The 24,509-nt window shown below is 42.2% G+C and overlaps 1 protein-coding gene across 2 annotated transcripts in view; it reads left to right on the top strand.

Annotated features, from left to right (window-relative positions):
* The window catches only part of ACTN1 (actinin alpha 1), a 273,263-nt gene that overhangs the window by 176,889 nt on the left and 71,865 nt on the right, over positions 1 to 24,509 (top strand). For both annotated transcript variants that reach the window (XM_033950678.1, XM_033950679.1), the window contains exons 7-8: positions 1,557 to 1,638; positions 5,252 to 5,337. In XM_033950678.1, coding sequence (XP_033806569.1) covers positions 1,557 to 1,638; positions 5,252 to 5,337 — 168 coding nt within the window. The remainder of the gene's footprint in view (positions 1 to 1,556; positions 1,639 to 5,251; positions 5,338 to 24,509) is intronic.

Here is a 24,509-nt window from a genome sequence, read left to right as displayed (position 1 = left end):
GTCTGTTAAGTAAAGTGGGGGGGTTCCCCCCCACACCCCCCATCGGAGCCCTTTAAAATAGTGCTTTTCTTCGGCACGCCGTCAACCTTGTGCTCAGTTGTCGGCGCGCCTTTGTCTCACGCCATTTAGTCCCGTCACCGAAAAGCCAAGTGGTCCCACCAGTAGGGAGTGTGCCTCTCTGCATGCTTTGCCTCCCCTGACCTGAATTGACTCTTTTCCCTGCACCTGCATGCTGTGAATCCTATGCACAGAGTTTAAGTCACTGAGTGGAGGTCACTTTCAGCCCAGACCCAGAAAATTTACACAGGTGACTACTGAAAATATATGCTTAATTTATACTAGATGTATAGCTGCAATTGGGCTCCTTACATTTTTAACACATTGTAATATGCAGAACTTTACCAGCCATGAACTGCTGTATATAGGACTGTGATTTATTTATGTGGTCCCATTTATGCATGTAACTCACCAAGTGCCAATTCCACCCCCGGAATGTCCCCCAAATAACCAGTTTTCACTTAGGTGTTGCTCATTTTCATCAGTGGTAACCAGCTAAATGCCAGTTTGAAACTGCCTTCATATTGCTTCTGCTCTGTATGTCTTTTCAAAGGAACCAAAGAAAAGCAAATATGTTTAAAACATTATGTTTAATGTTGGTATTTTCATTTGCAAACCAATAAGACGCAGATCTGGGATACATGGTCTTAAAAAAAAAAACAACCTCTCTTTGGCTTTCAATCTCACTGTTTGGGGTGGTAGATCTCACCATTGTTATCTCTGCATCACCCTTTTCTGGCTCTGACCCCACTGCTGTCACCAGTCTGTATTCCGGATCCTCTTATTCCTCCTAATTACCCTTCTCTGGTCCTATTTCTCTTTCTCCATCTTCTTCCTATGGCCCTTTTCCAAAGTCCTCTCTCTACTGTACCTCTTTCCATGAGCCCTTTCTATGTCCTCCCGTCACCCCATGGCAGTTCCTGAATCCTGTACCTCCTGTCCTCTACTCCCTTCTTATTCATCTAGTCCTCAGTCTGCTTGATATTTTCAGATAGAAGATCATCTGTATGCTGTATCCTGGTAGCAAGAAGCAAAATGCAGGAGGAGAGAGTGTAGTGACTGTAGGGCCTGTATTGATTTTACTTTCCTGGTGCCAATGCTTGAAACCCTGTGTTTGGCCTGGGATCAGCTGTGTTTCCTTCACTCCTTAATTGCCCCTCTCTCGGTGCTTTACCTGGCTCCCCTCCTCCTTTTTAATATTTAATTTGCCTCCACTCACATAACATGTGTAGGATATTTTGAGAAGACAATGAATTTGCATGTATCCTGGGAAGGCATGGCGATCAATCGGCTGAGAACCAGAGTCATAAGGGGGAGTGTACATGACACCAGTAAAACCTTTCTTATCATTTTTACAGTTCTTTTTTCCCTGACTTGTGTGTTTTTTACATTTCTTTTTGATACCCTCCATTAAAATGAATGAGTTGCAATACTAAGTTGTTGGGTTTTTTGGTGTGTGTTGATACCATCTTTTATTCATTGACTTTTCTTTTGCTCAGGACGATGCTCTCACTAACCTGAATACAGCTTTTGATGTGGCAGAAAAGTACCTCGACATTCCCAAGATGTTGGATGCAGAAGGTAACTGAAATTTTAATTGTTCAGTAAATTGCAGCTCTCAGTAGATTAGCAAGTACAGTATTGTAACTTTGTCTCTTCTTGAATTAAAAGGGGCTACCTAAAATGTACAAATCTCTCCTCGCCCAAGAATATGTTTCAGCTTTCATCTGAAAGCATTCACTCACACATTGTATAAATTCATCAAGGTCTCTTTGTTGGCTTTTAAATTCATACCTGTGTTTTGTGTGTGCATGTGTTGTCCTAGTTAAATCAGGACTTTAACTTTCATAAGCACTATTTTATAATGTGAATTACAGTGCAAAGTCTCCTCTCCCCAGGGAGCCAGTGTGGTAGCCCTGTGGCTGTAGGAGCCTGTTATAAGATTCACAGAGGTGCATGAACTATGCCAGAGGCCTTCTGGTAATATGTGCCCACCATTGCTGTGGTACAGACCCATCTAGGCCCGCCTGTGGCTACACCCCGGTACAGGCTGTGTATTTCAAGGATGATTTGTCATAGAATTCAGGATACAGAAATATTTCCCATTGTTTGAGTGCAACAAGCCTGATTTAAAAGGAATTTCCAAGCATACCTGGATAAATTGCCTATATATGTAAAATCGTATGCACTCCAGAAGAAAGCTCTGTTTGGCACAAGTACTAAGCAAGCATTAGCAGTAAATCTGAAAGACTAAGATAATACGCCACTCACCCTGGCTTAGGAGTGAAATTCATTACTGTCGTGGTATGTACACAATGAGCAGTACTTTGGTTGAAAAGACACCTACCTTGCCTTTTCTTGTTGTACTGTTTATATTTCAAGGCGAGGTGTTCTTCTGTCTGCCTGATGTACAAAATGAACCCATTTGGAGACACTGCCCCTGAAAGAACTCATTATCTGTGGTGTTCTCTTTCCATGTCTTAAGAAGAGACCTGGCACAAGAATGAGGCTCACTCCTATTCAGGGGCATAGTCATGGACAGGCCTGCCCCCACCCAGTTTGGGCTCAGGCCCATCCAACCAGCAGCTGACCCAGAAGCTTTCCCCCTGATGCCTTTGCATTATGTGTCAGAGGGAAGACTTCAGGGTCAACCGCCGGCAGCATGTAGAAACCGCTGCCGACAGCCTGAAAACTGTAGGGCTCTCGGTGGTGGATCCTGCTTGGGAGCTGCTAGACCCGAGCAGCGTGGAGGTGAAGTGGAGCCCCAGGGATGCGTCTGCGCTCCCGCTGATTGCCAGTCCCTGGCTCGGTAAGTGACCTAAGAGCTTGTGCACTTGGCACGGGACTTCCTGTTTCGTAGCTCCTTGCACTGCTAGGGGTATAGGAGCTTTCCTAGAACTAGGGGAGGGAAAAATCCTAATAGCCGATCACCAACTCTTCCAGAGTGAGACCCCAATCTTTCTTGGCTTTGCAATAGTTTGCGGTTGCATAGAATAGTTTAAAAACCACTTCTATTGATCAAGATGTCATCTGTTTTAATGGTCACACAATTAAAAGGCGCTTGCTTCCTTTCAATTTTTTACTTCAATTATTGTTGCTAATAATAAAGACCTTGGTGGGAGTAAGGGTGCGTTGTGCATTAATTGTCTAAAACTAGCAAAGGGAATAGGAAGGGACTAAAAATAAAATCTGCAGCGTGACCTAGAAGTTAACATTTTGAAAAGGATGTGCTAGCATAAGGGGGTCAAGGGAAGATGCTCACGAAAGGGTAGATTTTGGAGATGGTGGGGGCAAAACTAGTGATACCCTTAAAGCATGAGATGAAGACAGACAGGCTCCTTAGATGCGAAGAAGTGAAGGTAAAACTGGAGCTCCAGCAGGGTATTGAAAGGATACTTTACACAGGTGCTTCTCTTACTGTTTTGTGTGTTTCTAGCTCTGGGGTAAATCCATATTATTATGCATTTTACCTTGCCTTACTCTGGGTGTGGACACACTAAGCAGGACTCTTAATTTCACCACAATAGTTGCTAGTTGTAAGCACACTTCTCGCGTTGCAAGTCTATGGTATTTTACAGATGCCGACTGGCTTTAGATCAGCCTGTCAAGTTACCGTATATACTCAAATATGATGATCCCAAAAAAGGAGGAAAAAAAGGTTAACTCAAATCTAAGCTGGGAGTGTTAATATTCATGTGCCCTGCCCTGCCAGGATCTGCACGTAGTTCCCCCCCTCACTCCCTGTCCTGCCAGGCTCTGCACTCAGCCCCATCCCCCTCCCTGCCAGGCTCTGCATCCTGTCCCACCTCCCTGCCCTGTACCCTCTCTCCCCAATGTCCGTGACAGGAGGGATCCCTCCTGTCTCATGACCCAGCCGATTCTGACAATTTTTTTAACCTCTCTCCCACCTCCCCCATGTACCTTTCTGAATCCCTAGTGGTCCAGCAGTGTACTGGGCAGGAATGAGCTTTCTGCACTCTTACCCCACACTGAGCCCCTCCCTGAATGGCCGCCTCTAGTTCGCACGGCCCAGCAGTGTACCAGGCATTAGCAAGCTTTTTGCGTTCCTGCCTGGCCCTGAGTTGCTTCCTGAATGGCTGCCGCCAGTTCTCACAAACCCCGTGAGAACTGGTGGCAGCCATTCAGTGAATGGCTCAGCACCAGGCAGGAGTGCAAAAAGCTCACTGGTACATTGCTTGACCTCAAAAACTCGCACAGCCATTAATAGGGGCTCAGCATGGGGCAGGAGCATGGAAAGCTCGCTCCTGCCCAGTACCTCACTGGATCACCAGGGATTCAAAAAGGTACATGGGGGGAGGTAAGAAAAATTGGTAGAGTCCGGGACAGGAGGGATCTGTCCTGTCCCGGCCCACCAGGTCATACAGCAAGCTGGTGGAGGCCTGCAACAAGTCCAGAAGGAGAGGAGGGTGGACGCTGATCCAAATATAAGACAAGACTCCTATTTTTGGGGCCATAAATCTCATCTTATATTTGAGTACATACGGTAGCCCTATCAGACAAAGCTGGAACCATTAGACAGACCTAATGGCATCTTTAAAAACTTGATTACAGCTACCTTTGGGCTAGGCTGGGGAAGAGTGGAAAGGGAGGGAAAGAGAAGCTGCTGCACAGGCTGCGGGGTGGGGGAGGGAGAAGAAGAGAAAGATGTCCACCATTTTGGGGCTCAGACCTGCCCAAAAATGGCTGTCTGGCTACGCCACTGTTCCTATTTAAGGTGTGTGTACAGAGACCCATTTGGAAAGAGAACCCTAAGAGAACGCATTGTTATGGCGTTCTACCTGCCTTCTGCTTCATTTACCAGAGGTAATTGCCCTGGTTCCTTTTATCATTAAGATGACAGATTGGTCAGTGAAAATACTTGTGAAGTATGCTAGCGATCTTCAGGGCTGACACTGGTAAATATTTGGAATTTTCCAAGAAATAAGTGAGGATGCAATAGGGCTAGGATGTGGTGGAATAACCAAATCCAAGATAAAATGCCTCACTGCAAGTGAGAAGCTTTAGTATGTTAACATGTGAATTCCATTTTTTCTGGTTGTCTAAAGTTGTGTGTTCCATGCTACTAGTCTTCCTTCCTCCTTCCCTCCCTTCCCAGAGTCTTTAATTTCATCCTGCATTCCACTTTTTGGTTTGATGGTTGAACATGCTCTTAACCACAGATTTTTCTTGACAGACATTGTTGGAACTGCCCGCCCTGATGAGAAGGCCATCATGACCTATGTTTCTAGCTTCTACCACGCCTTTTCAGGAGCCCAGAAGGTATCCCAGGATTCCAAGCAGCTCCATGCTCCTGTTGCTAATGTCCAAAACTTTTGATTTTTTTTTTTTTCTCCTCTTTCTTTTCTATAGCCTCCAGATATATTCTCTCTTGGTAGGGTTTGCAGCTGTTCAAAGTGGTACCCAAAATAAAAGCAAGTTAGGCAAGATACTCTGGGTTCGATGAGGCAGGTAAAAAATGTTTGTGGCTCATAATTAGATTCTAAAGTTCTTGTGCATCAACAACGCTCAAATTCTGTCCCTTGCGATTCTCGGAAACTTAAGCTTTACTCTAAAACAGGGGTCTCAAAGTCCCTCCTTGAGGGCCGTAATCTAGTCTGGTTTTCAGGATTTCCCCAATGAATATGCATGAGATCTATGTGCATGCACTGCTTTCAATGCATATTCATTGGGGAAATCCTGAAAACCCGACTGGATTGCTACCCTCAAGGAGGGACTTTGAGATCCCTGCTCTAAAACCTATGTATCCATTCCCTTTCATTGTGCGCTGCCTTAAAAATGTCAGTAAGTCCCACTAGAATACCCTGAAGTTCCACGTAAGGTTTCTGGGCCAGAGGTTATTAAATAAATGATGGCCCTTATGCATTGTGCATGTGTTACAAGGTCATGCTTTGGGTTTAATATTGTGCAGGTTGGTTGTGTAAAGAGTGGAGGAGGAGCCTAATGGTGTGGCTAAATTATGGGGTATATAAACTCCTAAATATTGAATATATTATGAGGCCCACTGCAACAGGAAGCACTTAGCCCATTGAGTTCTCATGGATGGAAGCGTGGGTAGTGCTATGGTTTAGTCTCAAGCCAGCTAGAAACCCATACTCTTCAATCAGCCCTGTGGCCTATCCTAAAGAAGACTCGGGGTTAGTCAAAATCAGCAAAATGTCATCTGCAAATGCCAATGTTTTTAATTCGGTATGTCCAACCATTAGCCCTTGTATTTGTACTTCTTTCTGAAGAGTACAAAGCAAAGGTTCCAATGTTAAAATAAACAACAGGGAGGGAAATGGGCAACCCTGGTGTATCCCGTTCTCTATGGAAAAGATCTCTGTTCATATTCCATTAATTAAGAGGGGTCATAATATAAGGCAGCAATTGCAACTCAAAACCATCCTGTGATGCCTGTATGTTCTAAAGCAGGGATCTCAAAGTTCCTCCTTGAGGGTCGCAATCCAGTCAGGTTTTCAGGATTTCCCCAATGAATATGCATGAGATCTATGTGCATGTACTGCTTTCAATGCATATTCATTGGGGAAATCCTCAAAACCTGACTGGATTGCGACCCTCAAGGAGGGACTTTGAGATCCCTGTTCTAAAGTATAAGATTTTTTTAAAAAAACCAACTGACATTTGTTAAAGGCTTTGGGAGCATCCAGGCTTTTTAACAGAGTAGGAATTTGGTATTTCTGGCTGTGCGAAATAGCCAATAATATTTTACAAATATTCAGTATCGACTGCTGGCCCTTCACAAATCCCACCTGATCAGTTCCCACTAAATCTAGCAAATGTGAAAACAGCCTTTCTTCCAGTATTTTAGCTAGCAACTTTATGTCCACATTTATAAGTGCTATTGGGTGATACAATTGGAGGTTTCTCAAGTTTCAAAAGTAGTTAGCAAAGCCTCATTAGCATATTTTGGAAACTTCTCTCCCCGCAGTGCTGCATTGAAATAGTCCAACAGTGGTCTCCCAGCATGCTATAAAGTAATTTATAGAATTCACCAGAAAACCCATCCCCTCCTGGGGCAGTATTGAGGCATTTTAAAAATTATTATTATCATTGCATTATGAAGTTCTTTAAGCTGCTTAAATCAATTTAGATCTTGTATAGCCGTATATGATAGGTTAGGAAAGCCAGAGTGTGCCAAATAGTCTGGGAATAGATCTGGATCAAGGTGTACATCAGCCCGTTATACCTCAATAAAGTGATCTAAGAATTCTTGGATAATTTCTTCAATATTGGAGGTTACTGTACCATCCTTATGTTTAGGAGACAAGATAGGTTTATGGTCTTTCCAGTTCAGGCAATGTTAGCTAAGAGTTTCCCAGGTTTATTGCCGTAAGCAAAGAACTTTTCGATAAAAATGCCACTTTTTCATACGGTCAGGTAACAAGGAATTAAGTGCCAATTGGGTGGACAAGAAATTTTCTTCTGTTGATTGGGACGCACACTGTAACACTTCTTGGTTTTATCCAAGGCCCGCTCTAGGATGATAATGCTTTTTGCCTTTTTCTTGTGGATACATAAGAAATTACGTCCTCTCTCAACACTACTATATTGGTTTCCCAGCATAATATCGGGTCTTGCTTATGTTGGCCATTTTGTTCACATTATTTAAGAAAACCACACAGTCGGGAGCAAAAACTGTGAACTAAAAAACTAAAATTCAGCAATCGTAAAATTGAAGTTATAACAACTTGCTGTTCTGAAGAAGCTCTTAACAGTTTCATTAGAGCGAAACGGAGATCTTCCGTCGCGGCGAATTTAGTGCGAGGAACTGGCCGTGCGTATTCTTTAACCCGAGCTAAATACCACACTTTTATAGCATAAATAACTCATTTCTGACAACATAATTGTTAAAAATTCAAAAAAATATAAAATAAACATAAATTTATAAAGCTCGTAGAGAAAATAAGACTACAATCGATGATAGCCCAATTATGAGTTTAACCATCAAGATTTGCTCTGGAGGTTAACTCTGGGTTCTTGAGAATTAAAGTCTTCATCTCTAGTCGAGCATCTGTCTCTGCTTATAGTTATCGTTGGCCTATTTTAGGAGTTTAAGTAAGGATTCTTACTTTTTATTAAGAGAATTTAGTAAGTTCACAATATGTCTGCCACTTACCAATCAAATATTTTGTAAAATCTTTATTGTCATATAAGTAAGATGGAAAAAAGTGACAGGGTTCTTCCTCGGTCACCCTGCGAATACATGGAATCAGATGATCTATCCAGTATGTGGTCCAAAGAGAGATTAAAATCTCCTGCTATCAAAAAGGGACAATGTCCTAAGTAAGAGGAACAATTGGTAATTAATTCTTTAAAAAATCCTAAGTCATATGCATTGGGGCCATATACTATCAGTAATATATATTTTCATCCCTGGAATGCGAGGTCTAAAAGTAAAAATTGTCCCTGCCCATATTTTCCCGTCACCTTAATATCATGTGGCACATGTTTCCTAAATAAAACTGCCACCCCTCCATGTCTACCAGTAGAAGAAGAAGAAAAAACTTGACCTACCCAGCTGTGCTTTAATTTAAGATGCTCACTATCAGATAATCTGTTTTTGTTTTTTTTTGTTTTTTTGCAAACATGCTATATCAGCCTTATGTCGCTTTAAGCCAGGTAATATCTTGGATCTCTTAATTGGAGAAGCTATGCCTCCCATGTTCCAAGAAATAAAACAATTAGTATTCACAGTACTTAGTAATAGGCTTTACATGCAGTAAGCTTCTCTCCCTCATCGTGAGAGCCCAGTCACCCCCAGGGCCTGTACACATTTGAACTGGAGCAGGGTCCCATGGTTCTGCGATGTCAAAGATGCACTCTACGCGCAAATCTCCTTTGTACCAAATGATGAATCACAGTTCACATACCAAATCCACACAAGCATCCAACAAGGTAACAATTGCACTCTCCATGTTTCCTGTATACCCCCTCCCTTCTCAACCAATAAAAAGAGACTCCCTATTGCATACCTTTTTAACCCTCTCCCTCTCCTCAAATCCCAATCGAAGTCCACTTAAAATGGTCTTCTTCCATGCCTTGTGGAGCAGGTCACGACTAATGCTGTGGGTCTCCACACCCCAGCATACCTAACCAGTTGCAGTCTGTTTACTAAGATAAATTCAGAAAACTATTATCAATTAAAACAAAGAAACCCCCAAGAAACCTTTTGCAGCTCAGATGTGTACCAGTTCACAAGGTGTCCCTTATGTAAGAAAGTTGTACAACAAGTAATGGCCTGCCATCAGGCTATAGGCCATCCAACAGATCCATTCAGCTTTGCTGGTTAATGCTATTGATGACCTCTTGAGCTGACTCTACCATATTAAAATTTCCAGGAATCCTTGAGGAAAATCTTTAGAATGGAAGGGTAGACCAGCATGAACTGAATGTTTTTGTCTATTAACGATACACAAAGTGGGTGGAATTGCTATCATTTCTCTTGTAGTGCTATCGAGTATTCTTATCAGAGTGCATTCAGAGGTTAAAGAGTCTCTTTTCTTTTGGTATCCCTGGAGGACCTCAATCTTGTGGACGTAGATGTGAATTTTAATGACTACTACCCTCGGTGTGTGCCAGCTGTCCACAACCTGCCAATGTAATGAGCACGCTCTAGGCAAAGTGGCCACACGCTATCAGATAGTGCAAATTCTTTATTCAGCCACTTTTCCTAATGGGAGGCAGCAATGTTTTTGGCAAAGTGTCAAGTAAACCCACCAAGTTTAGGTTATCTCTTTGGATCAGATTTCTAGTTCCTCGGGTTTTGAAGCCTGCTTCAAGAGTTGTATTCTCAGGTCGGGCAACACCCCTGTTACTCGATCATCCAAGTCAGAGATCTACTGTTCTAAGCCAGCCATTCAATTAACGATATCAATGATTAGGGTTTCCACTGGTGCCATTTGCATGAAAAGTTGGTCCAGTCTTGGTGTTAAAACTGTGCTGACCACTGCTTTCAATTGGTTAATTCTAGGGGCACTGGAGTCGGTATCTCTGCCATTTTGTCTTCAGAACTGCGTAGCTTCTCTGTCCTTTTTATTTGATTTGCTGGCCATATCTCTTCCAATTTTCATCACAAACCTGTCCATACAAGATTCAGAAATATCCAATTGCAGATCTGGGCACTCTATTTACAAGTTATATGGAGATTTTTAGCCTGCTGAAGTGTGAGGACTCTGAGCAGTCAAAAAAACATCCTGCTCTGTCAAAGCATCACGTGATCCTCAGAGTAGCCGAATGGCTAGTACAGTGGTCTGACAACCTGGGGAATTGGGTTTGATTTCCAGTGCAGCTCCCTGTGACTTTGAGCAAGTCACTTAGCCCTCCTTTGCCCCAGGTACACAATAAGTACCTGTATATAATAAGTAAATCGCTTTGATTGTAACCACAGAAGCTGGTATATCTCACTAAAGAATAGTAAAGGACACATTTTTGTTGTACCTTTATCCTAGTCACAGAAGAATGACATATGAGATTTACCTCCATTTTTGTAATTAAAGAAAAGGTGTTTTAAGGTTCCCTTAACAATTATAGAATTGTTTCCTGTGTACTGTTTTTGACTTGGGCAATTTCCTCTTCCTCCTTTCGGTTTCTGGGTCAGGGCAGATATCTGGCATCATGAGCCTTCACCTGCAGATAACTGGCAATTTTTTTCTCCCAAGTCGATATCTCTTCCTGATTGACTTTAATCCAGTCTTTGTAGTGACACTCCTCAGTTGGGGGTTATGCTACATAAATCATTCAGAAACCCGACAATCATGAGTTCTAAATCTAGCCACAAAGTGTCCCAATTGTGCAATGATGGGCTTCCCTCCCCCAGAGACGTCTCCAGCCCTGACAAGCCCAGGAAGCATAAGGGCTGGTAAAGAATCAAACCATTCCTTTATTTCTTCAAAGTATCATCCAAAAATGTCCACATCAATTGGATATTTTTGGATGATACGTTGAAGAAATAAAGGAAAAGGCAAGAACATTGTGTTTCTCCACAGCTTGTTTCTTTCTGGATTGTTCCTTTTTCTGTGGAACATTGAGTCTTCTTGTTTTGTGAATCAAATCCTTCCACATGGCAAAGTGCAGCATTGCCACTAACTCTGTACCCTGTCTAGATGATGATTTGCCACAGAAATAAACTTCCCATTTTCAGGACTCACCTAAAAATAATAATAATTTTTTAAAAAATAGAGACTGATAGTCAGCGGGACTTATTTGAGTACAAGTGACTCCTACCTGGATTAGGTCCGGCTCACTAGGTCCATATACAATAACACAGTAAATTATGGCAGATAAAAACCTATACGGTCCATCCAGTCTGCCTACAAGGTGGCCAGAGCTGCACCTGCCACTCTATATGGGCCACAGCGACCCAAGCTTAAACACTAGTTAGCAAGTCTCCACCACATTTAAGCAACCAAATATGATGGAATCTCGGTTATAACCACGTATCATTCCAAAACATGCAAATGGTATTTAATTTACCAATCAAGATGTCTTCCTTTCCTACCTAAGCTGCACAGTACCCTCACTTGCAGCACGTGGCAATAAACTGATTCCAGATTTAAGTAGTTTTATCTTGATAATGACAAAATTCTACACAGATTGCTTTAATATCAGGTAATGGCCAGGCAGAGGTTCCCTTTATCACCAAGTTGCTAACCAAATAACTGCCTGGATAAAGTTAAGACATCGAAAATCCCCTCATCTTTATCTGGTTACTTATCTGGGTGCTAACCTTAATATCGCCAAGACCTGGATACCTGGATATAACATAACCAGTTTATATCAAAGGCTGACAGCCATGGCTGTATATGAACCCCTTACATCCATTTTTTATTGACTTCCCTTCCCATCTTTTCCCTTACATCCATTTTTTATTGACCTCCCGTCCCATCTTTTGAAAAGACTGGAATAACTCTCTGTATCCCTAATAACAGATCAGCACTCTGCTGGCCACCTCGTCCTACAGATCTATCAGGACATTCAAGTGTAGGTCTGGTATTAGAACTTATTGTAGATACTTAGATATAGGTTGGCTTCACATATGGTTAAATCATGTTTATTAAAGCAACCATCAGGTATAAAGACCTTAAAACTCTATAAATGGCATCATGTCTAGAACAACTGATCCAATTACAACAGTCAACAAAAAGTAACCCATACGTTTTATCCTAACTTGTACTGAAAATCTGTGATGACGTACCTGTAGGTTACATCGGGAAGCAATAGTGAGGCAGGAGACTGTTCCTTCCACTGATTCCATAGCCAGCACCTCCCCTTCCCCTCCCCATGGTCAACATCTTCCCTTTATTCCCATGTGGCCGCTGTCCCCTCGTACCTCTTCCAGCAGTCCAAAGGTGCATCACAGGAACTCCCAAAGATAATCTGTGCTAGTGTGGGATTTTCCAGTACAGGCCCATGTTCACAGCATTTCCTTTTGGGGGAGGGTGGGATGTGGCAATGTTTATGAGCATGGGCCTGTACTGGAAGGGCCTGTGCTGGCAACATAGCACTGAAATAGGTATGGAGGACAGCGGTCACATGAGAAAGGGAAAGGGGAGAAAATACTGGCCCTAGTATAGGGAAGGGACATGCTGGATCAGCTTTCATATAGGTTGCCTCTCTGACTTTTAATTTTCAAGTTAGTCATAAATTTTGTGACCTATAAACAAGTAGCTACAGTAACTTTTAAAGCAGGCAGGCATGGATAGTTTGATTTCCTCAACGTTGTTTTTGCGTGTCTCTCCATCACTATGGCTTTCTTCCCTCATCATTCCACCTTCTAATTTTCTTGGACTCTGAAGCCCATTACAAATAGATCTTCAAAAGTCAAATCTAGGCTTGAGTTTGGGTTTTGCTCAGAAGTGCAGTTCTTACCTTGGAAGGAGGCATTAGGGACAGTAGAATATTTTGAATTGATGAGGATAATGCAGAGAACTCTTTAAAGGAATTACTAGGAGTGTTTGAAGACTAATTCCCTGTCCTTAGAGAAGGTCTGATACTAGTGGATATGTGATGCTAGCAAATGAGGTCATACGGGGATGGGAGGACAGAAGGGAGAAGTAGGTGCCACTTTGAATGTTGAGCTAAACCCTGCCAGTTATCTCTCTAATGTGACTCCAAGCTCTCCGCATGGAATCTGTGTTTAGCCTGTCCCACAGTGCATGGTGGGGTGAGGGGAAGAATGTTTTCTCCTGCCCCCTTCTCTTCAAGCTCTCCCGTGACTGTGTATTATTCGGTGTGCTCTGCTTCTCACTTTATCCTTTCAACCTCTTCTTTTCCTTCTTTGCACAGATATTATAGGCCCGCTAAGGCCGGATGAAAAGGCCATTATGACCTATGTTTCATGTTACTACCACGCCTTCTCAGGTGCGCAGAAGGTGAGATTTTGTTCCTAACAGATCCCCAACCCCCATCTAAGAAGAGAAAAACCCATACTCTCTCCTAGGGACCATCTCAAATCATTTCTTCTTGCTACATGATGTGAGGGGGGAAGAATAAGCAAAATGTTAATACCATGTGGCTGGACCCTTTCTGTGATCATAATTGAGTTCTTGTGTTGTGAAGGAAAAAGGAAAATGACCCAAATCCTTCTGGTATCTAACTCTAAATTCAGGCCAGGACCTGCTTCTTCCCAAAGTGAATATCTTCTGAACTGATGTAGGATTTCCATTTCTTTACACCAAAACCTGAAAAGCAAACTATTGAATTGTTTCAGAAATCACACCAGTGGCATGTGATCACACTGACACACAGAAGGAAGGCCCCAGAACTTTTTGCCAGTATATAGTTAATACCAGTTGCACTTAAAAAAAAACAAACTTTTTTCAAAACATCTGAAAATTTAATTTCTGTTTTCTAATGCTATATAGTATTAAAAAGGTTGAAATTGTTCCTCTGTGCTTTCTGCTCAACTTTTGACATACCCAAGGTGTTTTTTCCTTCATTTGGATGTTAGCAGGATCTTTAGATAGAATTGCATGCATCTTTTTCCTATGCTGTGATCTGAGCCTTTTACCACGAGCATAAAATAAAGAAAAATCAACCTTTACAAGACAGTGGAAGTACTTTGGGACTGAGTTTAGAAGCAGGTAGTCATACAGGACTGAATTCTATATATTGCACCAAAAAAACCAAGCCTAAGCGCTATTCTATAAACAGCAACTAAAGTTAGGCACCATTTATAGAATAGTGCTTATGCCCAGGAGCCATGCCTAACTATAGGCATGACCGTTTGCACCAGTACAAACATTATGCAAAACCTCACACCTAAAATAGCCTCTCCTGATCTGCCCATGACCCTCCCATTTCTGCACCCCATTTTTGATCCCATGCAAAAGTTTTAGGCATATAAAGGTCAATTAAAGCCAATTAATGCTAATTGCTTGTTAAGCCAATTATCAGAGCTAATTAGCTTCTTCAATTAAGTAGCGTGTGCAAATTGAGCACACATCCAAATTTGCACACGCAACTTAAAGCGCCATTTAATAGAATTTGGGAGTGGGGGAAGTGCCTTTTTAACAGAGAATATAGAGATCAGAGATGGCCAGGTTGGAATGTTTTAGAACAGGATCTGCTGACACAGCATTTTCTAAAATCCCAGCAGGAGAGCTCAAGTATTTTGCCAGCACTTACAGCAGAAGCCGCCGTTTTATAAATATACATATTGAAAATTGACACACGGAAGTCTTGATGCATCTCCAGCTACCCACATGTGCTGCCAAATAGGTAGTAAGGCTTTTAAAATAACACCCAAAGGATAGGGTTAGGAGTTGAATGGCTAGAAAGTATTTAAAAAATGCAGAGAAGCCCTCTAGGGGGTAATCTTTTCGTGTTAGTTGTGTGCATGTACTTTGCCAGTAGGCTTGTACAGGGGCAGACTGTGGGTGGAGTTTGCAAGCACTTGCATAGATTATAAAATTAGTATTTGCACTTCTTTTCAATAATCTGGATGTAGGCATTTACACTTGTTCACAAAGCAGATATCTGTGTGTCTTTATTAAATAGTGACTAAACTGCCCTCTGAAACTGTGCCCCCATATAAAACTTCCCTCTTGATATTGATCAGGCATTTAAATTATGCCGTTCATTGTCACCTCTAATTGGGTGTTGATGGAAGATTGTTATGTGTGGCCCAGGTGTTGCAAATGTGTTGCTATTCAAATCGCTCTAGATGTGCTTGCATGTCTGGTTCCGATGTACTGAACACTGGATGGTATACTGTACTTAATTTTATGAATACCTACAGTAGATGCCAATAATATATGCTTGCATAAATAGTATCATATGGGCATCTAGGCTGTATCCATGTGTGGAGTGCTGTGAGCAAGACTGGCCTAGGCAAATTTTCAGCTGTGTGTCCTATCCTACCCTCTCCACCCCCCAAAAAACCCAAAGCCCTTCTCCACCATGTCCAGCATCCCCCCCCCCCCAGTGTCCAGCATCTCTCTCCTTCCCTACCTTCTCCTCCCTCCATAGATGTTCAGGGGATTCCCTTCCTAACCCTTCCTGTATAGCATCATTGAGGCAGTCAGTGTTGTGTTAAAAAAAAAAAAAAAAAAAGGTTGATCGGTGCCAATGGAATCTCAAGAATGCATGAATGCACAACATTTTGTGGACTTACTGTTCCCCATACACACAGATATATTGTGCTACCCCAGACTGACCCTCTGTCTGAGCAAGTGTGTGAATCAGTACGCTGCTATGCTGTCCGGAGCCCTGACGCAGCTTGTCTAGCGAAACGGCAGCTAGCCTAACTTCCGTCGGCTAGGACTGGCGGAGACTAAACACATTTTCAATACCATTGAACATTCTACCTACAAGCTAAGTAGTTTTGACTTTTCTGACACCATTTTGAAACATTTACTGTGCTGTAAGTAGGAGGGGGGTCAAGAGCTGGTGAAGATCTTTTCCCTTTCTAGTGCAGTAATTGACATTATTACTGCACGGGGTTCTGAGGCTCTCCCCTCATTCAGATGTGATGTGCATGAAACTTTCAATGAAATTGTGGCATAAGTAAATGATTGCTTGAATATAAGTGAGAAAGTTATAGGAGTTTGATACCCAAAGGTGCCCATACTGCAAAGAACAAGGTCTTCTCTTAGGATTTTTATTTTCAAGCCTGTATGCTTTTTCACCTCTACTGCCTCTTCTGAATCCCCTCTTACCATAGGGTAGTATAGTTAGATTGTGAGCCCACCAGGATAGATATCTGATTTTTTTTAAAAAAACTTGTACATAGCCCTGATCTTCTCCAAGATAGAGCAGTATATCAAATGCCAATAAACATAAATACGGTTATCTTTCTGTAGGCAAATATCATATTTCCCATTATATAGAGGCACATAAAATGCTAAAGTTTGATGTGATCTTATATGAAATCCCTTTGATTAGCCAGAAATACCTAGTACAGGCAGTCCCCGGGTTAAGACGAGTTCCATTTTTTAAATTGAATTTGGATATAACTCGGATCCTGTACAATACACAGTCTATTAAACATTAAAAAAACAGTCCTCAAAAATAAAGTACTGTAATTTAAATATAAAGAAAAAATAGGAGGTTTACATTTACTTTTGTTCTTCATCCGTCCCACTGTTCCCTCACCACCACACCCAATATTTCTCCCTCTCATCTATCTTCCCCATGCATCTGTACCTCACACCTCTCCCACTACCATGTCCAATATTTCTCTCTCCCTCCCTATGCCTAACAATTCACCTCTTTATTCATTTCTCCATGTGCGCCATCTTTTTCCCCAACAATTCTCCCTTTCTATTCCCTCCCCATCTCAGCATCTCTTTCCCTCAATTCCTCCATTCTTCCATCCTATGTCCCAAGTTCATGCTCCCCTCCCTCCTTTCTTACTTCCTTCCATCCTTTGTCTGAAGTTTGTGCTCCCTCCTTTCCTTCTGTGTCCTAACATGACCCTGCTTCTCCCTTCCTATGCCAACGTGCCTCCTCTTCCTCCCTTCCTTTCTCAGTGTGACCGTCTTCCTCGCTTCCATATCCCAACACAACCCTGTCCTTCCCTCCCTCTGTTCTGTGTCCCAAATTCATACCTCCCTCCTTCCTGCAGGTGTTTACCTCCTCTGGTCAGCTCCCTCCTCCCAGCTGCATTTCTTTTCACAAAGCCATAGCTGCGGTTCCTACATGTGGCCTTCAAGCCTGCCCTCTGATGTCAGAGGGAAGGCTTCCAGGTCAGTCTTAGACCATGTGTAGGAGTCGTTGCTCGTGGCTTTGCAAAGAGAAATGTGGCTGAGAGAAGGCAGCTGGCCAGTGGAAGTAAGCACCCGCGTGAGGGAGGCATGAATTTGGGATGCAGAACGGAGGGAAGGACGATGAAGGGTGCATTGGGACACAGAAGGGAGAAGAAGGGTCACGTTTGGGCAGGAAGGGAGAAGAGGGAGCATGTTGGCAGAGGAAGGGAGAGGCAGGTCCTCTGTTCATAAGTACGAGTCTGATGTAAATCGGACATTCTTAACCAAGGGACTGCCTGTTAACTACTTACCCTGGGATCTGTCATGCTTCCTATTACATCTGACTTGTTATAGGTGATTCTGCCTTGCTTCTGTGGACACACATAGTGTATAACAATATGCACATACTACTGTGTTTCCCCGAAAATAAGACAATGTCTATATTAATTTTGGGTCCAAAAAAATGCACTAGGACTTATTTTCGGGGGATATCTTATTTTTTTTCATGTACAATGCTCATCTCTCCCTTCCTTTCCTCCACCCCAATCCTCTTTCCTTTTTCTCCCCCGCATGTGCAGCATCTTTCCTCCCCTCTCACCCACCCCCTTGTGCCTTCCCTCTGCAGCATCTATCCATCCCTCCCATCCCCCCCCCCGTGCAGCAGAACCCTTGAGTAGCACCTTTCTATCCCTCTCTTCTTCCCATCCCCCCATGCAGCAGAACCACGCCGACCCACCACGAGACCGACATACCTCCCTCCAAATAGCAGCGTCGGCAGCACTTTAAACAGGTTGCTTCGTGGCCTTCTCCTGCCGGAGCCTTCCCTGTGCCGCATTGCTGATGACAACATCAGTGATGCAGCAGAGGGAGGACCCATCGGGAGAAGAACGCGAAGCAACCTGTTTAAAGTGCTGCCAATGCTACTGTTTGGAGGGAGGTATGTCGGTCTCACAGTGGGAGGATCAGCAGGGTTCAGATGGGAGGGAGAGATGGAAAGATGTGCAGGGGATGAGTGGGAGGGTCAGTGGGGTACAGCTGCACAGCGGGGGGCGGGGAAGCGCTGCTGCTGGCGAATCCAGGGATGGAGTCGGGAGTTTGGGGACATTCAGGAGGGGCTTCAAGGGCGATCCAACTAGGACTTTTATTTGGGGTAGGGCTTATATTAAGACTTACGCTGAAAATCATGCTAGAGCTTATTTTCGGGGAAACACGGTAGCTTAAAAAAAAACCAACAAAAAAACAGTCCCTTCACAGTTATAAAATCTAAATTATAACCAATAATTTGAGCATAGTATTTAGGTGAACTTTCAACTGCAGACTACCTGCTACTGGTGTGGGAATTTTCACCCCAAAAGTCAGACTTACAAGAATACACTGGATCTGAATGGGGCTGTCAAAAGAAAACTTAAAAAGTTGGCTCAGAGTCACACTGACATCATTCCAGTTGTCTTGGGTGATGGGGGGAAGATCGTCCAAAGCATCACACTTTCCCAAGAGAGGAGGACAACTAGTCTGAATGCTTTGATTGGGGGGCACTTTAAAAGATATTTCCTTGTTCTAGTGTTGTTCTGTGCAGGTGCACCATTGCTCATCCATTGGTGAGTTTCTCTAGGACTGTTTACAAAAGCCAGACAGTACTCATATGCTGGTTGGTCTGTATGAAGGATCAACCAATGCGTTTTAGTACTTGATTCTCTTGCTGAACCAGGAAACTTACTCTTTGCTCATTTTTCACCTAGATGCTTTCAGGCTGCCAGCTGGGAAGGGGAAGTCACATGATCAGCTGCTCTGCTGAGTGTTAAAGGTATAGGCCCCAGCCTGAGGTGTGTGGTCCTTTGTGCTGTTTTCCTTTTTGTTTGTAGATTCAGAGCACCCACATCTCTGGTTTTGAGTTGTCCTAACCACTTTGTACTTACACAGCACGGAGTCGTGAAAGCGTCTGCATGGATTTTTCTACTAGTTATATTTCCTTAGCAATAACAGTACTGGAGTAGCTTTGACAAATTAGATCTTTGTCATGAGGCTCCTAACAACTTGCTAAGCATACCAAGAAGCCAAGGTACTAAATTGCATCATTGTATGCTAATGCTTGCAAAAACAATCGGGTGACAATTAGCATGCAGAATTTTGTTTGTGAATGATTTTTGTGCACTGATTAGCTCTTGAAAGTTTTAATTTAAAACCTGGAGGCAATGAGAGGTAAAGCTCTGCAAAGCAACTCCATTACCTATTACCTGGATGTATCACAGAAATGCGGGATATCAAGAATCTTAAATATAATAATAGCCTACAGATAAATAACCTGCATTAAAACTCACAAAAGTGGGCCTAGATCTGTTGATACAAAAAAGTAAGAATATCTTGGAAAAAGTGGAGTTAAGGATGCCAACTCTACTGCTATGAGTTATCGGCTGATATAAGTGCACTTTAGTTCCTCTTAGAGATTTATTTTTCTATAGGAAGAATTTAGTGCAGAGAATTTGAAATACTTAAATAACCAAAGCCCCCTTTATCAAGCTGCATTAGGGTGTTTTATCACACGCCACTGCCATAGAATTCCTATGGGCGTCAGAGCTTTTACCATAGCGACCCCGGATAAAAAAAACCCCTAACGCCGCTTGATAAAAGGGGGCCCAAGTTTGCTAAAAGAAATATATAACCATACCTAGCAAAAAGAGGTACTGATACTCAAATACAGAACCTTCCTTAAGAGTTATAGTAACCACATAGAGACCTGAAACCAGCCACCAAGTCAATGAAAAGGCAACACTGCAAATATTATCTACTGCTTGTTAGGAAAAAAAATCAAACTAGACTGCTACCAATACCTATGCAGAAAATGCATGCTTTAAAGTACCTCACCTTGGGCATATATGCATAATATGGGCCTTACCATAAACAAAATAATGACCAAATATTAGAAATAAAAATATGCAGATAAAATCTGAATTGGAAATCCTAAGAAGGTGGACTGTGTCTGCAGTACAACACTAGAGAAACAGAATCAGAAATGCTTTTCCTCCTGTACAGTAAGAAATACAAATATTACAGATGCTTCATATTCAGATATCTAAAGCTGACAAACTTGAAACACAAGAACATGGTTTGTCTCCCCACCTCACCACCAGTGCTTCTAGCAGTTGTAGTGAATGAACTAAATACATGTACTGGCTAAGGGCCAAAATGAAATCCTACATCTATGGTTATCCATTTAGATTTTTCCTCACCTGCCAGCCAGCAGGGTTCAATACCTCATTGTGTATCAGGGCCAGCAGGAAGCTAGAGTTGACCTTTGCTGGATTGTGCATCAGCCTCCGTCTATAGAATGAGCTGTGTATGTTTCTTCACGGAAGGAAGCGAAGAAGTATCACTGGAATTTGAAACTTGGTTTCTCAAGGTCTTAGCCCTTTACCCTAACCTTTAGGCTACATCTCCACACGTAGGTGGTTCAAATTTGCAGCCAGTTCTAAGGCAGCAGGGGGGGGGGGGAAAAACCCACAGCCCACACTCTTCCTTCATTCGCTGTGTGATTGATGTGGCATAGAGGAGGAAAGGACCCATGCAAGCTGCCGCCATCTCTGTTGCCTCTGTCCTGTGCAGAAGTTTGCATAGTAAGCACAGAGTTCGGATCAGGAAGGGAATTCTTGAATCCTGCACTGCACAGTTGTACAGAATTCCCACAGGAGTAATACTACTGTAAAGGTGCACAGTTATTTAGTTTAAAGTAAGTCATGCTATAATTCTAAGGTTGTACAGTTATAGGAAAAAGCTGCCTTCTAGAGCAGTGCTTCCCATCCCTGTCCTGGAGGACCACCAGGCCAGTCGGGTTTTCAGGATAGCCCTAATGAATATGCATGGAGCAGATTTGCATGCCTGGTACCTCCATTATATGCTGATCTCTCTCATGCATATTCATTAGGGCTATCCTGAAAACCCGACTGGCCTGGTGATTCTCCAGGACAGGGTTGGGAACCACTGTTCTAGAGTGACATCCCAGTGACCCTTGACTTGTAACCTTAGAAGCCAAGATCTGAATGTCACAGTACGGTAATACTACAAACATAAAAATGGAAGGGATTCTAAATTTAGCTGATGCTTTTTCTTGTAATAGCTGAAGGTGAAGAGCATTGTTTGCATTCATTATATGCTCATTTAATCTTTGGTCAGAAGATGGCTCCACAATGCATAAGAAGTCAAACTATCAAAAAAAAAAGTTGCAAATTCAAATTTAACAAAATGCTCAGGCCAAAATGGCAAAACTAATGTAGAGATGATGGGAAAGAATGAAGTCTATTAAATTGGCCAGGGACAACAAGGCAACGCTTGCATCTTACTTAACAAAGAGTTTGCTTCTTGCTGCTAAATAGAAAGGCTTGAGACTTCATAAATTCCTGACAGGAGCCCCCTGTTTCACATAATAGCTGCATCAGGGGAAAAGAGCCATTACCTCTCTTCTACATAGTACAAACACTTGTCGGGTGCAGATACTTATGGTTACAATACCAACGTAAAAGTAGCATGCTCTGGGTAGAAACTTGGTCGAATACCACCACTGTATCTGGTCACATGAATCACAGCTTAAATCCTCCATATGTCTTCAGTCATGCATTCAGCTAGCACAGGCTAAGAGTTATGGGAGTGCACATCTTTTAAAACCGAACAGTTTGGGAGCTTAAATCTGGGAACAGTTAATTAATACAGTGGGAAGTACTCAGGACATAAATACCAAAATAAAGGTGTGGATGCGTCCCATTTCATCCAGCCATCAATCTTGATATCACGTGAAGCTTTGCTGCTTTGTGTATCCTGATTTGCCATGCTGGTCCACAAAAGAAGGAATTATAGAGTGGTGTTGAATCAGCCAGCAAAATCCTTTTAAGCAGTTGTTCCAGTAATGCCTCTTAACTTGACTAGCTGGGCAGTCATCCAACAGGATGGCTTTTTAGCAGCAGGTGCTACTCTGGTGCAGTGGAGTTAACAAATGACACCACTGAACTAGTTCTTGTCTGTTTGTTAAGCTCCTGTGAAAAACTAAACTAAACTAAAACCTTATATACCGGGTCTTCAACCAAACGAAGCTTGACACAGTTAACAATAAATTTTTAAAAAAATAAAGTACACTGAAATACAAGAGAGTTAGTTTTCAAAATGTTTAGCGAATAAAAAGGTTTTTAGAAGTTTACGGAAGAGTTGGAAGAAGCTGGGACACCTCAAAATTAGGGGAATTTCATTCCATAATTGGGGAAATTTAAACGCCAGAGAGCTGCTAAAATTCTTAACGCCTTGAATTCCTTTCCTAGAAGGAAGAGAAAGTTTAAATCGATGAATGCCTCTTGCATATGAAAATCTATAAACGTTCCATAGCAGAGGAACAAGAGGAGCAAAGATGCCATGTAAAATCTTTAAAACAATACATAAAACACTTAAACTGAATTCTAAAATAAATTGGGAGCCAATGGAGAGAGAAAAGCAAAGGAGTCACATGGTCGAATTTGCTCTTTCCTTAGATCAACTTCGCGGCGGTATTCTGAATCAATTGTAGTCTTTGAAGGCAGTTCTTAGTGATGCCAAGATAAATGGCGTTGCAATAATCTAACCGGCATAATATAATAGATTGGAACACTGAATCCGTACTCAATGTATATGAGACTGACCCCCTGAGGAAGGAGTGTTTCTCCGAAACACAGACCGTGTTGGGTCCTTACTCCATGTATATGAGAGCCATTTCTTTGGATTACAATTTTGTATAGATTTTTAATAAACATTCTTGTATCTTGTACATTCAATTCTGCAGTCTTTTTTTGTTTTTGGTGTTTGCCTTTTTACTGCAGACCTGTTGGATTTCTCTTTGTTTTGTTTTGAAAAACATGCAAGTGCCATGCTGAGTCAGTGCAATAGTTTGTCAAGCCCAGCATCATTTCTCTGGCAACGCCTGGCAGATCTAAGGAAGAGACATAATAAGTGGCCCAATGTGCGGCAGCGGCCAAAAAAGCAAACAGGATGCTGGGAATTATTAAAAAAGGAATGGTTAACAAGACTGAATGTTATAATGCCCCTGTATCGCTCCATGGTATGACCTCATTTGGAGTATTGCGTTCAATTCTGGTCTCTTTATCTCAAGAAAGATATAGTAGCACTATAAAATGTTCAAAGAGGAACAACTAAGATGGTAAAGGGGATGGAACTCCTTTCATATGAGGAAAGACTAAAAAGGCTAGGGCTCTTCAGCTTGGAAAACAGATGGCTGAGGGGAGATATGACTGAAGTCTACAAAATCCTGAGTGGAGTAGAACGGGTACAAGTGGATCAATTTTTCACTCTGTCAAAATTTACAAAGACTAGGAGACACTTGATGAAGTTACAGGGAAATACTTTTAAAACTAATTGGAGGAAATATTTTTCACTCAGAGAATAGTTAAGCTCTGGAACGTGTTGCCAGAGGATGTGGTAAGAGCGGCTAGCGTATCTGGTTTTATGAAAGGTTTGGACAAGTTCCTGGAAGAAAAGTCCATAGTCTATTATTGAGAAAGACATGGGGGAAGCCACTGCTTGCCCTGTATTGATAGCATGGAATATTGCTACTACTTGGGTTTTGGCCAGGTACTAGTGACCTGGATTGGCCACCGTGAGATCAGACTACTGGGCTTGATGGACCATTGGTCTGACCCAGTAAGGCTATTCTTATGTTCTAAGACATATATCTACTTGACTAACCATTGTTAATGGATCTCTGCTCCAAGAACCGTTCATATCTTTTCTAAACTCCATTGCCATGTTAAGCTGTGGAATTTGTCAGAAGATGTAGTTGAGATTAATAGTACAGTGACTGAAAAAAAGATTCTTTCTTCTGCTACTAGATTTCTTGTTTGTTTTATTAGATTTGAAAAATCTAATCTAATGTTGACATTTTTACCCGCTTAATCCCCCCCCAAAAGATCTAAAGTGACAAGTCATAAAAGGGGCATGTTTCTTAAGCAAAACAAAATACAAACGAGGTGTTAATCTTCAGATAATACAGCAAACAAGGCAGCAAACCCACAATGAAATACAAATAACCCCCCGCCCTTTTATTAAACCATAGCACGGGTTTTAGCCGCCAGCCACAGCGGTAACAGCTCTGACAATGAGTGTCAGAGCTATTACTGCCACAGCCGGCGCTAAAAACTGCGCTACAGTTTTGAAAGGGGGGAAATATGCTAATTAGATGTTAATAGTGAACAAACTTAAGAATTGAATAAAATGACA

This window comes from Geotrypetes seraphini, chromosome 7 (genome assembly GCF_902459505.1).
Source record: "Geotrypetes seraphini chromosome 7, aGeoSer1.1, whole genome shotgun sequence".
NCBI lineage: Eukaryota > Metazoa > Chordata > Amphibia > Gymnophiona > Dermophiidae > Geotrypetes > Geotrypetes seraphini.
Note: the sequence above shows the minus strand (reverse complement) of the source record. Positions and strands in the feature narration are given on the sequence as shown.